Genomic DNA, 13888 nt, shown 5'->3' on the forward strand with positions numbered 1-13888 from the left:
CCGCCGGCCAAAACTCATTATTTCACAAAACTCCCAACATCAAAAAGCTTCATCTAAGCATGCTTGTGAAATCTCATAACTAGCTCGAAGTCAGAAAACAACCATAAGGGATCGAAAACTACCTCACAAGCCGTGAACAGTAATCCAAACTGAGTTGATCGAGTTTTCACGTGAATCCTTCCAAACAACCACCACAGATCGCACAAGGAGGCTGCTGCGAACTCCCCAGGCCAAGGTTGAAGCGTCGCCGACGTTGGAAGCCGGAAAACCAATCGGGTCCAAAAACACCCAACTGCACCGCCTTGCAGCGCCGCCGTGGAGGAGAATCGGAGCTAGAGGACACCACAGGGACGACCAGATGGAAGAGGCGATCCTATCTGGAAAATTTCTCGGCCGGAGACCGCCGGAAACAGCCGGAAAAGTCGGGTCGGGTTTCCGGGTTCTGGTCGGGTCAGACGGAAATCTTCGTTTCTGAAGGAGTCGACCGAGAGAGAAAAGAGAGGTTTCCGGAAAAGGAAGGAAATGAAAATAGTAAGTTTCCCACTTTGGAAACTTCTATTTATACTAAAATGGAAATTCCTTCCAATAGTCATAACTTTCTCATACGAACTCCGATTGACGCGTTCTACATGTCCACGAACTCGTATCGAAGCGCTCTACAACTTTTGTGAAGGAAGTTTTCAGAGAATCCCAACGAATAAAAAGTCAACCCTTGCGCCCCCCCTAAAATGGCGCTTCCCGAATAATTATTCGCCCGAAACACTTCCGCTCCATCCACGAGCCACGAAACCATCCAATAATTACTAATTTAATTCCGGAAAATCCTCGGAAAATAAATACGAATTTCCGGGGCATCACAGAACTCCCCCTGAGTAGATGAATCAGTAGCACTAAAAAAGGGAGTGTTTTCAACAAATCGAACATCCATTGATACAGACAGCTTCTTAGTGTTTGGATTAAAACACTTATGTGCCTTCTGTGTAGATGAATATTCCAAAAAATGCACTTAGCAGCCTTGGGATCTAACGTATTCCTGTTAGTAGACTGAACATGCACAAAACAAACACAACTAAAGACTTTGAGGTGTGTAATGTCAAGTTTTCTTCTTTTCAAAACTTCATAGGGAGATTTGAAATTAAGGACTCTACTTGGCAATCTGTTTATAAGGTATGCAGCAGTGAGAACTCCTTGAGATCAGAATCTCTTGGGAACATTCATTTGAAACATTATGGATCTTGTCTTTTCAAGGAGGTCCCTGTTTTTTCTCTCAGCAACACCATTTTGTTGTGGAGTTCCTACACAACTTGTCTGCTGTAATATCCCATTTGTGCTTAGAAAATGTGACATGATTTTGGACATATATTCGGTACCATTATATGATCTGAGAGTGTAGATTTTAGTTGAAAAGATAGTTGTGACAAGATTATAAAAATCTTTGAAGGCAGACACAAAATCACTCTTAAGCTTAAGAAGATATAACCAAGTGGCATGAGAAAAATCATCAACAAAGGTAACAAAGTACTTATAACCATCAAAGGAATCTAGAGGAGCTGGTCCCCAGATATCAGAGTGTACAATTTCAAAAGGTTTGCTAGCTCGAGATACAGATGAGCTAAAAGGAAGTCTAGTAGACTTAGATAGGTGACATATTTCACATTGAAAAGGTTCTTTACACAAATTTGGAAAAAAAACAGAAGACAAAACCTGCTCTGAGGGATGAGCCAAACGCTGGTGCTATAGCTAGTGTTCTTGAGCTAGACTAAGATTAGCTTGGGAGACTTTGGGAACTCTAAAATCCTTTGAGAGGTAGTACAGTCCATTAAGGTAAAAACCTTCACCAATCTGCTCCTTGGTGGCTAGATCCTGGAAAATAATCTTGTCAGGATAAAAAATGGCAAGGCATCTTAGAGAATTGGTAATCATTCCAACTGACATTAATTTGAAAGGAAAGGATGGTACATACAAGGCTGTGGATTTTATGGTTTCTGAAAGAATTAATGTTTATTTTCCCTTTTCCTAAAACTGGCACACCTCTACCATTAGCAACAGAGACATGAGAAGGAGTTAACAATTTTTCAAAGTTTTGAAGCTTAGAGTTTTGGTTTGTCATGTGATCAGTGGCACCCGAATCTATTATTCAAAGATCATTCATACTACTTGCATGTAAGGCTGTAGAGAAAGCTTTTAAGATACATGGCACATCATGCTGAGTTATTCCATCTACTTCTGCTACAAAACCAGCTAATTTTCCAAGTAAGGCTGTTGAGTCTTCAGTAACAGCCTGTTGTTCATTTCCTTGCTTTAGTTGGAGATAGGCTGCAAATTCATTTATCAATGCAGCTGATTTGTAGTGAAGTTTAGTAATCCCTCAGTGGCAGAAGCAACATGATTTGCCTTGTGACCATGATTTTTTGGAAATAGCCTGGGATCTCTGGCTTGCTTATCAGATTTTGGTTTGAGTTCAGGATGCAGTATCCAGCACCTCTCTCTGAGATGTCCAGGATGATCACAGTAAGTACAGTGAAGATCAGGACGTGTATCTCTGTAAGGTTTCTTCTCAGTTGACTTATGATCACTTGCAAAAGCTCTAGCTTCAAAGACAAATGTCTTAGAGTCTTCATTCATGACTTTTCTCCTAGTCTCTTCACGCTGAATAGTAGAACAAATATTAGTCAAGGAAGGTAGTTCAGGACTCATGAGTATGTGGCTGCGAAGATCTTCATACTCAGGTCCTAAACTGGCTAAGAGCTGGAACACTTTATCTTCTTCAGCCATTTTTTGTAGAATAGATGCATCTGTGGTGTGAGGTCTATAGATATTTACCTCATTCCACATGCTTTTCATGCTGCCAAGATGATGAACAAAAGAAGTTGCTCCTTGCTTAAGACTGGTGATGTCTCTTTGAAGTTGAAAAACTCTTGCACAATTATTTTGGTTGCCATACATTTCTTTCACAGATTTCCAAATATGTTGAGAAGACTCAGAATAGCTAAAGATAGTAGCAACAGATGGCTCCATAGAATTTAGGAGCCATGACATGACTAGCTGATTTTTGCTGAGCCATGCTTCATACTCAGCGGATAGAGGTGGTGGGATTTGAATGTCACCATTAATGTAGCCGAGCTTGGATCTTCCACCAAGAGCAAGAGTGATTGCTCTTGGCAAAGATATATAGTTGAACTCATTGAGTAAAACTGAACACAGACGTTGATTTGGGTTTGAATCATTTTCAGAACCTTTTGGTGTAGAGGAAGAAGAAATGGAGCTATCTCCTTCAGCCATTTTCAGACACAATACAAAAGAAGGAGTCAGGCTGGAAATTGGTCCTGCTCTGATACCATGTGGAAATTGTTAAGATGATTTTCTTATGTTTCGATGTACAAAGATTACAAATATATATATAGGGAGGATACAACACGTACACCTTCTCCAAACAAGCCCAGGCCATACCTATCCCCATACTTTTCCTAATGACCATTCCCTATAATTAGGCTAGTTACATCAACAGTGTATACCAACTAAGCATGGTGGTAATCACCACACAACCTAACACTAGGTATGGTGGTAAGTAGAACCAAGATATGACAACTCTCAATATATCCAAATTGATGGAGATTCTCTAATCTCCTTCTTTGATCTTCCCCAGCTTTGCAAAACATCACCATAAGTTCACTGATTTTCCCAAGCTTCTCATTGGCGTATTCTTCTATTGCCTTGTAAAGCTCGAGAAAATCAAACAACTGCGGATAATGTTTTTTTTCTCTGAGTCTTCTTGTCTGGTTAAGAGGAAACTCACACTCCTCAGTCCTCACCAATCCCATTTTCTCTGCTCTATTGATACACATCAACCCAAAACCTCTCTACATGCCAAAACACTCTTCATTCCACAATAACGAAGAACAGGGGATGGAAGAAAACTATGGGATTTAAAGAGTCTTGCTTGCCCGAATGGATGTAATATCTGCTCATACAAAGACTCTGTCCTGAAATCTTTTGCATGTGACATGTAAAGGTCGAAGAAACCATAATTGGGTCCTATATTCAGAGTTCCAGACCATGAAATAATTGGTCCCGTACCAAAATCTTGAGTGATAATTCAAGTCTCCAAACTGAACTATTTTTTCAAACAATGAGCTTTGGTAGTTCTGTATATATTGAGAGAAAATTTGCGCATTTTATCCCTTGCACAATTGAATTCGGGATTTTATCTGATCGCTTTGTAAGAAGATTTCTATAGATATTCTGCTTTAAGATTGAATATTTAAGAGTGCTTATGAAATGACATTTTATTATATGCAAAAATTTAACTTGGTCAAAAATAATTCTTCACTCAAATGTTATTGAATCAATTAGACGAACGTCTATATTCCTCTTCTTTCACTTCGAGAAAATAGCAGAGTTTTAGGGTTTGGAAAAGCACAGCAAAGGCTGCAGCTTGTTCAGCGGCGCCTCCTCGTCGACCGTGGCTCTCTGCCTCATCGACGAGTGGTGGGGTGTTGCTGGACGGGTTTGTGGGGTCTCTGCACTCCTATTATTGTTCTCTTTTCGTCGTTCTGGGCTGTTTACGAGTCTTCTCTTCTCTCAGGGGGCAGCGTAGGTGTGGATGAAGGGTGAGTGGCAATCGGCGGCGGTGCCTGCGTGGAGCAGGTGGCTAGAGGCCATATCACGGCGACGGTATGCCATGGATCATATGGCGTTAGCTGTAGTGATGCAATCGGGCTCTCATGCAGATGGACACAGATGGTTGGTTTGGGTTTCTTAGGCGTGGCAAGCTTGAAGGGATAGTTTTGTGATGGTGGTCTGCTGGCGGAGCACCTTGGGAGATGGAAGATGAGAGTGACGGCTCCCTTTTGTTTAGAGTTCTGTTTTTGGTTAGATTTTTTTTGTCAATAGTATGTCCCTACTCCTTTGAGCTAGGGTTAGGTCAAATGACTAGGAAAATTTTTAAGAATAGTACATGAAGTTCCAATCCCGACCCACTTTTAGTACATGACGTCAATAACACCGTTAAACTTATGTAATTATTCAATTTTCAAAGAGTAATTTTGGGTTTTCACCTCTCTCTCTCTCTCTCTCTCGGACACCCATTTCTAGGTATCTTTCTTCTTCTTCCTCCTTTTTCTCCTTCTTCTTCTTCTTCCTCTCTCCCTCCCTCTCTCGGACACCCATTTCTGGGTATCTTTCTCCTTCCTTCTTCTTCTTCTTCTTATTCCTTCTTCTTCCTCTCTCCCTCCCCGATTTGATTTGGATACCCAGATTATTTGATTTTTTCCTCCTCCTTATTCTTCTTCCTTCTTCCTTCCTTCCTCCCTCCCTCCCTCTCCGATATCAAGTTTTATTTGGACACCAAATCCAATTTTCTTCTCCTTCTCCTTCTTCTTCTTCTTCTTCTTCTTCTTCTTCTTCCTCCCTCCCTCCCTGATTTGATTTGGACACCCAAAATCTGGGTACCCAAATATGATTTTCTTCTTCCCTCTTCTTTTCCTTCTTCTTCTTCTTCTTCTTCCTTCTCTTTCTTCTTCTTCTTCTTCCTTCTCCTCCATCTTCCCTCTTCTTTTTCTTCTTCTTCTTCTTCCTTCTCCTCCTCCTTCTTCTTCGTCTTCCTTCTCCTTCTTCTTCTTCTGCAATTTTTCTTCTCCTTCTTCTTCTTCCTTCTCCTTCCTCCTTCTTCTTCCTTCTCCTCCATCTTCCCTCTTCTCTTTCTTCTTCTTCTTCCTTCTCCTCCTCCTCCTTCTTCTTCTTCTTCGTCTTCCTTCTCCTTCTTCCTCCTTCTTCTTCTTCTGCAATTTTTTTTTGTTAATTCATGAAGAGACGAATTTGCCCTTACAAATTTGACTAAAATCAGATTGACTAACGGGGGCCATAATGGCATACACTGATTTTGGATCGGGATTGTAACGTCATGTACCAAAGTTAATTCTTTGAAACCAAATATACCGAACTGCGGAACAGTCTATACTTCATGTACTGTTCTTAAAATTTTCCTAAATGACTATGCCATGGATGTGATGTCATTCCTGGGGACAAGTTGGTTTATTTCTGGTTTTATCTTATGGTCAAGTTGGTTTGTATCCCAAATGTTCCTTTTGTCTACCAAATTAATATATGATTTTTTGACCATAACATCCAATAAGCAACACACGCTTCTCTTCAACATAACAATCAAGAAAGCGTAGCATAGGTCCTGACGACTACAAACACCAACCACCTTCGGAAAATCGGTCAAAATACGGTCCCATCCATCGGAGGAGAAAAAAGACCATTCAAATTTCAATATTCGGTCCAAAGGAGAACCTAAAAACTTCGATGCTCGTTAACCAAAAAAAAAACTTCGATGCTCCAATTCTCCAAAATAATAATTGCAAGTTGAAAAATTAGATTCCACCGCCTCTAGTACTAGTCCGGAGCGTCAGTTCCACGCTCCTGAAATGTTGTCCTATACGTACGTAACCTTTTAAATATTTTGCCGTACCATGTGCACCTGTCCTAGTGTCCTTCCTCATATGTCCCTTCCCCAAATAGAACGAATCGAAAGATCACAAAATTACCAACCACACCCCCCCATCCTTCGCTCTCATTCGTTGAGACCCACAAGCCCATACTCGTAATTTCATCCCCATTTCTTCTTGTTCTTCTTCTTCCCCAAAGCCACTGCTCTGTTTTCCGTTATTCAGTTAATTAGTTAAACTCAACAGCCGCCGTACTCGGATGAAGAAACCCGCAAACGACACCGTTATGACCAACCCGCTCGACCTCTTCACGGAGGAGATCATCCACGCGATCCTCGACCACCTAAACGACGAGCCGTTCTCCAAAAAGTCCTTCTCCTTGTGCTGCAAGTCGTTCTACTTCATCGAGTCCCGCCACCGCAAGTCCCTCACTCCCCTCCGCTCCGAGCTCCTCCACCGCGCCTTCCACCGCTACCCCTCCATCTCGCGTCTCAACCTCACTCTCTGCCCGCGCGTCAACGACGCCACCCTCGCCTCCGTCGCCGCCACGTGGCGGGCGACGCTCCTTTCGATCAACCTCTCGCGCTCCCGGGACTTCAGCGGCATTGGGCTGCGTGTTTTGTCGGGGAGCTGTTCGGGTCTGGTGGAGATCGATGTGTCGAACGGGACGGAGCTGACGGACACGGCGGCGAAGGCGATCGCCGAGGCGAAGAATCTGGAGAAGTTGAGAATGGCGAGGTGTAAGTTGATTAGTGACATAGGGATTGGGTGTATAGCCGTTGGATGTAAGAAGCTGAAGGTGCTGTGCTTGAGGTGGTGCTTACGTGTCACGGATTTGGGCGTTGGATTGGTCGCTGTGAAGTGCAAGCAGCTGAGGAGTTTGGATCTCTCTTGTTTGCCGGTAATTGTTTGCCTTTTTGGAGCGATTTGATTGTGACATTGTTTTTACTGCAGTGTTTCACTTTGTGCTGAGCTTGGAGTTGAGTTATATGTTTTTGATGTTGTTATTAAAGGGTACATTTTTTGTTGGTGGATCATTATTCTAAAGTTTTTTTTACTTTGTACTGTTCTTGATAGAAAGCGAGGTTTACTGTAAAAGACTAATGGAGTGACATATTTGACTAATATAGGCTAGTTGTTAAGGTGATATATGAAGAAGAAATGCATGCCTGATCCACCTGCTTGGGCTGTTTATAGTTCTAATTAGGTTGCTTTTGGAGATTAAAATTTGGAATTGTTTGATCAAGTTTGATAGTATGTACACTTTTGCCTGCAGATCACGGAAAAATGTCTTCCACCTATCCTGCAACTGCAACATCTTGAAGATTTGGTTCTTGAAGGATGCCTTGGAATTGATGATGATGGCCTTGTTAGCCTTAAGCATAGTTGCAGCTCGCTCAAGGTACATTTCATTAGCCTGCTGATATCTTACACAAGTTCAAGATAATTCCTTTCAGCAATATATGATGTTTTCAGCTTCTCTGATGCCCGTCTTTCTAACAGACTTGGTGATGTATCCCCATTTCTTAGCCATATTCAATTTTTTCCACTGATTATTCATTACTTCTGAGTGTTAGTTAACCCTATTGATTTCAACAGTAATCATAATCAATTTCCTTAATGTGCTACCGTACAGATGCTTAATTTGTCGAAATGTCAGAATGTTAGTCATGTGGGTTTGTCTTCTCTGACAAATGGTGCTGACAACCTAGAGCAGCTTGTCCTATCATATGGTCCTTCTGTAAGTCTCAAACCCTGTGATCACCCTAGTAATTTTTTTTTCTACACTTAGCAAACTCTTCATTGACATTTATAACTGTGGTGTAGGTCACCACTGACCTGGGGAAATGCATCCTTAATTATTCGAGGTTGAAATCGATTAGACTAGATGGTTGTTTGGTCACATGTTCTGGGACTAAAGCAATTGGAAGTTGGTGTGCCTCGTTGAGAGAGCTGAGCTTAAGTAAATGCACTGGAGTGACAGATGAGTGCCTCTCCTTCCTTGTGCAAGCGCATAGGCAGTTGCTGAAACTAAACATCACCTGCTGCCGCAAAATAACTTCGGTCGCTATAGATTGCATAACAAAATCTTGCACATTCCTCACTTCCCTGAGGATGGAATCGTGTAGCCTGGTTTCTAAAGACGCTTTCCTGTTGATTGGACAGTGTTGCCAATTCTTGGAGGAATTGGATGTCACAGATAACGAAATTGACGATGAAGGTTTTGATTTGAACTTAACATTCTAATCCACCTGAGTGTTTTCCTTTTTTGTAATATAATTTTCTATCTGCTAATATGAAATGCTGCTAAACTTGTGTAGGCTTAATGTCCATATCAAGATGTTCCAAACTTTGTAGTCTAAAGCTGGGTGTCTGCTTGAACATTACTGATGAAGGACTTATGCATGTTGGAAGCGGCTGTCGAAAGCTGAAAGAGCTTGATTTGTATAGGTTAGTGGCTTTATGCAGATTAACATCACCTATATCGGGTAGACATTTGTTTTGATTTTTATTCTATATGACATTGGCTATAGTTTCTAAAACAAAAGTCTTAATGTTATTACCTCAGAAACTAATCTTCTTCAGGATATTCTGCTAGCATGTGGAGTCAGTAGCTCTGAATCAATGATGCTATGTTAAACTCTCTGCTCTTTGAATAGTAATCTTATGGGATTCTTATTATCTTCTATAGGTCCTTGGGAGTAACTGATGTGGGCATTGCAAAAATAGCTCAGGGCTGTCCTGATCTGGAGATGATCAACATTGCTTATAATAATAAAATCACAGACTCTTCTTTAACATCATTATCGGAGTGTTTGAGATTAAAGATACTTGAACTTCGAGGATGTCTTTGTGTCTCAACAGTTGGACTTTCAGCAGTTGCTAGGGGATGTAGGCAACTTGCACTTCTGGACATAAAAAAGTGCGTCAATATCAATGATAATGGCATGCTTGCACTTGGTCAATTTTGCCATAATCTCAGACAGGTAGTTTTCCTTTCCACACTTTCTGGAAGATCTAAAGTTGATGACTAACTAAAACCTGGTGTTCATTTCTTCATGTTGCAGATAAACTTGTCCTACTGTTCGGTCACAGATGTGGGGCTGTTATCTCTCGCCAATACCAACCGCCTACAGAACATGACTATTTTGCACTTGACAGGATTGAGTCCAAATGGCCTTGCTGCTGCCCTATTGGCATGTGGAGGCTTAACAAAAGTTAAGCTTCACACATCCTTGAAACCGTTGCTTCCAAAATATATTTTTGAGTACATGGAAGGCCGTGGTTGTGTGTTTCATTGGAGGGACAAAGCATTCCAGGTACTTCTATTCCTTCCATTATAGTACAGCAATATCATCATGTTCAGCTAATGAATAAGTTCCGTGAAATTTACATGTTATTGAGAAATAATCTTGCCTCTCTTCCTAAGCTCACATTGTTATTCCTCATAATGTTGTTAATAACTTACATTTGCTACTGTAGTTTGGTTGTTAATAACTTACATTTTCTACTGTAGTTTGGTAAGCATTGTGTTTAGTACCTCACATAAAAAATGGCAGTGAAAACAATACTGATCATAGGTTCCCCTTGACGAGTTTTCCCCTTACATAGTATACCCAAATTCCCTCCTGCTTTGTTATTGTAAATGACGGTTAAATTATAGGTGAATGCAATCAGCTGAAGAAGTCTTTGAGATATCCATTCAAACTCATAATCATCACGCACCTTGCATCTGTTAGAGCTGAGATAGGAACTGAGCTTGCTAGAAAACTTTGACTCATAGCCTCATAGGCAGATGATCAACTATTGAGTACAAACGTTTAATAGTTATTGCACAGTCATAGTGTATTGGAAGGGCATCGGCAAATTGCTTCCGAATGACCTGGAAGATTGCAGTGAGATCATTCATATAAATTCGTTAATCCTGAAACTATTCCTTCTTGTGTTGTTTTCAGGTGGAAATAGATCCGAAAGGATGGCAACTGCATGTAGGAAGATCTCCTGAAGGCTGAAGCTTACATAGGAGGGGAAGAAAAAGAGACATGCAGACATATGTTAAAAGGCTGAAAGGCCCAACAAGTTCAAGCCCTGCAAGTCCTTTTAACCATTTGACTATTGGACTAATTTGGAAGAGTCCAGGATGTGTATTTCATTGGAGTTTTTAAGTGTGACAAAACCATTCCAGCTACTCTACCTATCTTTCACCAAACACTTTCCAATGTTTGTTGAGAATTATATGGGTGAAATTGAAATAAGATACTCCCACAGTAGATTGCTGAGCACGGCATAGTACACTGCCTTAAGTCGATCTAGTTTTGCAGGGAAACTAGATAAGGATTGGTGTTCAATGCTTCTATTATCTACTTATTCTTAGTAGAATATTTTTTTTTCTTCAATGTAATCAATTCTCATTCTTTCTTATATGTGTGTGTGTGTTTTTTTTTTTTTTTTGCCGTAATATTAGTAATATCCTCTATCTCATTCCAAGTTTATCAGAATTAGTCATGTCTTGTATATGAAGGTGAAGTAAAGTTCCGTAGTTTTTTGGAAATTTTCTTGAAAATTATTAACCATTAAAATAAAATTTCTAATCATCTGGTGTGGTAAGGTTGGTCAAGCTACCTAGCATGAAATCTTCATGTCTAGCGTCCGAGTCTCAACTCTTACCAATTGTGGTCAGCAGATTTGACGAGTTTTCAAGTTCGTGAGCTTGCGGCGAAGATTAGTCTGACTTTGTTAGGATATTCTCGTGGATCTCGATTCTAATACTGACAAGATAGATATGTTACTAACTCGCTAATATAATCTACGATAATTAAAAAAAATTATATAATCTACGATAATTAAAAAAAATTATGAAAAATCTTAAATAGAGAACCCCAATGCTCTTCTCAATATTGATTATCAGGAAAAAAAATAAAGGTTGAGAGATTTCTAGCCATTAGTACACGAGTGGAACAAAAGATCACGAGAAATGCAAGTATTACCTACAGATGCCAACTGGCCAATCAAAATCCTCCGTGCACTTTACGCACAGATCCCCGCGGGCGAAATGTGCGAGCGATCCACGGCAGTGCACAGCAGTGACTGGTACACGTACACTCTTTCTCATACGTCAGCATGATGGGGCAGGGACGTACAGTCAGTCCCTGAGAAAATATTGACTTTGACTGCAATTTTGTCGTATTCGTTTATTCCTGTACCGCCAATTTTCCGTCAACACTGATCTATCCCTTTCGATTTTTCAAAACCCTAATATGCTCCGGTATCAACTGATTATAATATTAGAGACTTTGTTTTGCTGCAGATTCTCTTAGCATCTTCAACTTATCTGCGACTGAAGTTCATGATAGTGAATTTAGGTACTTATTAAACGAGAATTATAGTACAAGTCATGCATATATCAGATGCTATTTCAAGCTACCAACCCATTAATAGAGGGTATAATTATGAAGGTCAAAGTTGAAGAACGTTGATTCCACTACTGACTGTTTAGGTTAGTTACTTCTCTTTGTGCGTTAGGTCTTACTAATCGGTTTTTTGTTATATCGAAGAAGATCTCATTTTCGATATATTCAATATAGTATAATATTAACTCAATTTTTCACATTGTCTCGTCATTTGGTTTTATCGTTGATTTTACTGATGTTAAGTAAATAATACGTGCATTTATTGAGGAGAAACCAATTTATAATTGATGTGTTTTAAATAGCTTCAAGAGTGTTCTAAGATGTGTATTTCAAATTATAGAAATTCTGAGAGGTGTTACAAAAGCTGAATTTTTTTTTTTTTTACCGTAAACTATAAGTTTGGCACGATACCTTACAAGGCCACAATAAAGCTTACATTTCGTATATCTATATCTATGGTCAAGATTTTCACCTCAATTTTACCCATTGTTTTTTTAAAACCCTATATATATAGCAATTGGGTAATAGTTTAGGAATCGGTTTCTACTTCTACATGCAACAAAGAGCTTATTGTGTTCCTTTCAAAAAAAAGAAAAAGAGCTTATTGTGTTAAGAGTTTCAGGGTAAGTGCGACTAAATTGTTTCATAGCAAGATTTGGTACTAATAAAACATAAATTATTATGCGAGTCAATAGCATCATATACCATGCATTTATAGCTACCAAACCCATTATAAGATATAAGGTCAAAGATGAAGAGAGTTGAGTTCATCCATCACTAACTATAAATTAATTATTTTCCTTGGTTAACTAGGTCAAACCATTGTGCTTAGTGTTTAATTACTTATAATATCAGTGAACTTGCAAATTATACTAGACTTGGTTGCTGTTTGATTTCTTAGCACGTTCACTATATGTGTGATTGATCTCTTTGGTATCACATTCCGTACTAGTTAAACCACTAATTATGTCACGCCTCGAATTTCGAATAAAAGAAATTCAAATCAGAAACGCGAAAACTCAACAAAACGCCTAAATGCTTAGAATTTTTTTCATTTAAACTAAGCAACAAAATAAACTGAGTCCACACATGTCAACACAGACTCAATCACTAGAGTCAAATATTACATCACCAAGTGTTTACATAACTCGAAAGCATCCAAAGTAAAAATGTAAACGCTCACTAAGAGCACACTACATACAGCAGTACGATAACAAAACAGGTCATGAACCTAACACTGCTGCAACTACACGCAACGGTCTCAACTCTGGTTGTCCTGACCTGCAGGAATAACCCTTACACCATGGAATAGTGCATCGGGTTGCAACAACAAACCCGATAAGCTTTTTAAGCTCGTATGAGTAAACTCAATTAAAATGACACAAACAACTCATGCTTAACAATTCCATAGCTCAAGAATAAATTAAGCAACCATAACAACTCCACAAATTAGTAAGAACTCAAGTCCCTCATGGACAATAAAAGAAAGAAAAAAGAAATACCCGAAACTCTCTTTTACAAACATGTACTCATGAGAACGATAACACAAAGTTATCCCCCAAGTAGTACATTGACAAACAGACTAAAGCTCTAACTGATCATAACTACTCACCCGGCCAAAGACGTGGTTCCCGATTTCTTTGCCTCGATCACCAATGTGACAATAGGTCCTCAGACCGAAAACATTTAAAAAGTCCCACATGACAAAAAATGTTACACTCAACTCAAGGTACTCTTTCAATACAATATAAATCAACAATTGCATGATATATTGCATTCTCGAAAAGAGTAAATGCTCAAAACAATAACCTGAATAAAATCACAATTATTATACTTTTCACAATGCCACACCATCAAGATATATATTTCACGTAAATATATGTATACGTAGTCATCCACTCAGGAATGCCACTAACACCAACTATAGTCCACAATCGCAAAACTCGAGAAAAATTATTTTTATAATAAAACCTCATTTTAACTTATGTATGAACCGTATATGCAGTGTTGTGTTAGAGGGAGGCTGGA

At 39.5% G+C, this 13888-nt stretch overlaps 1 protein-coding gene across 1 annotated transcript; it reads left to right on the plus strand.

Annotated features, from left to right (window-relative positions):
• Positions 1-6493: 6493 nt before the first annotated feature.
• LOC133731841 (F-box/LRR-repeat protein 3-like) lies at positions 6494-10873 on the plus strand. Its single transcript, XM_062159270.1, has 8 exons — positions 6494-7350; positions 7726-7851; positions 8086-8190; positions 8277-8670; positions 8771-8900; positions 9142-9436; positions 9518-9769; positions 10406-10873. Exons 1-8 carry the CDS (start codon positions 6709-6711, stop codon positions 10460-10462), a joined length of 2001 nt encoding a protein of 666 aa, XP_062015254.1. The 5' UTR covers positions 6494-6708; the 3' UTR covers positions 10463-10873.
• Positions 10874-13888: the final 3015 nt, after the last annotated feature.

The sequence above is a fragment of the Rosa rugosa genome, chromosome 2 (genome assembly GCF_958449725.1).
Source record: "Rosa rugosa chromosome 2, drRosRugo1.1, whole genome shotgun sequence".
Lineage (NCBI taxonomy): Eukaryota > Viridiplantae > Streptophyta > Magnoliopsida > Rosales > Rosaceae > Rosa > Rosa rugosa.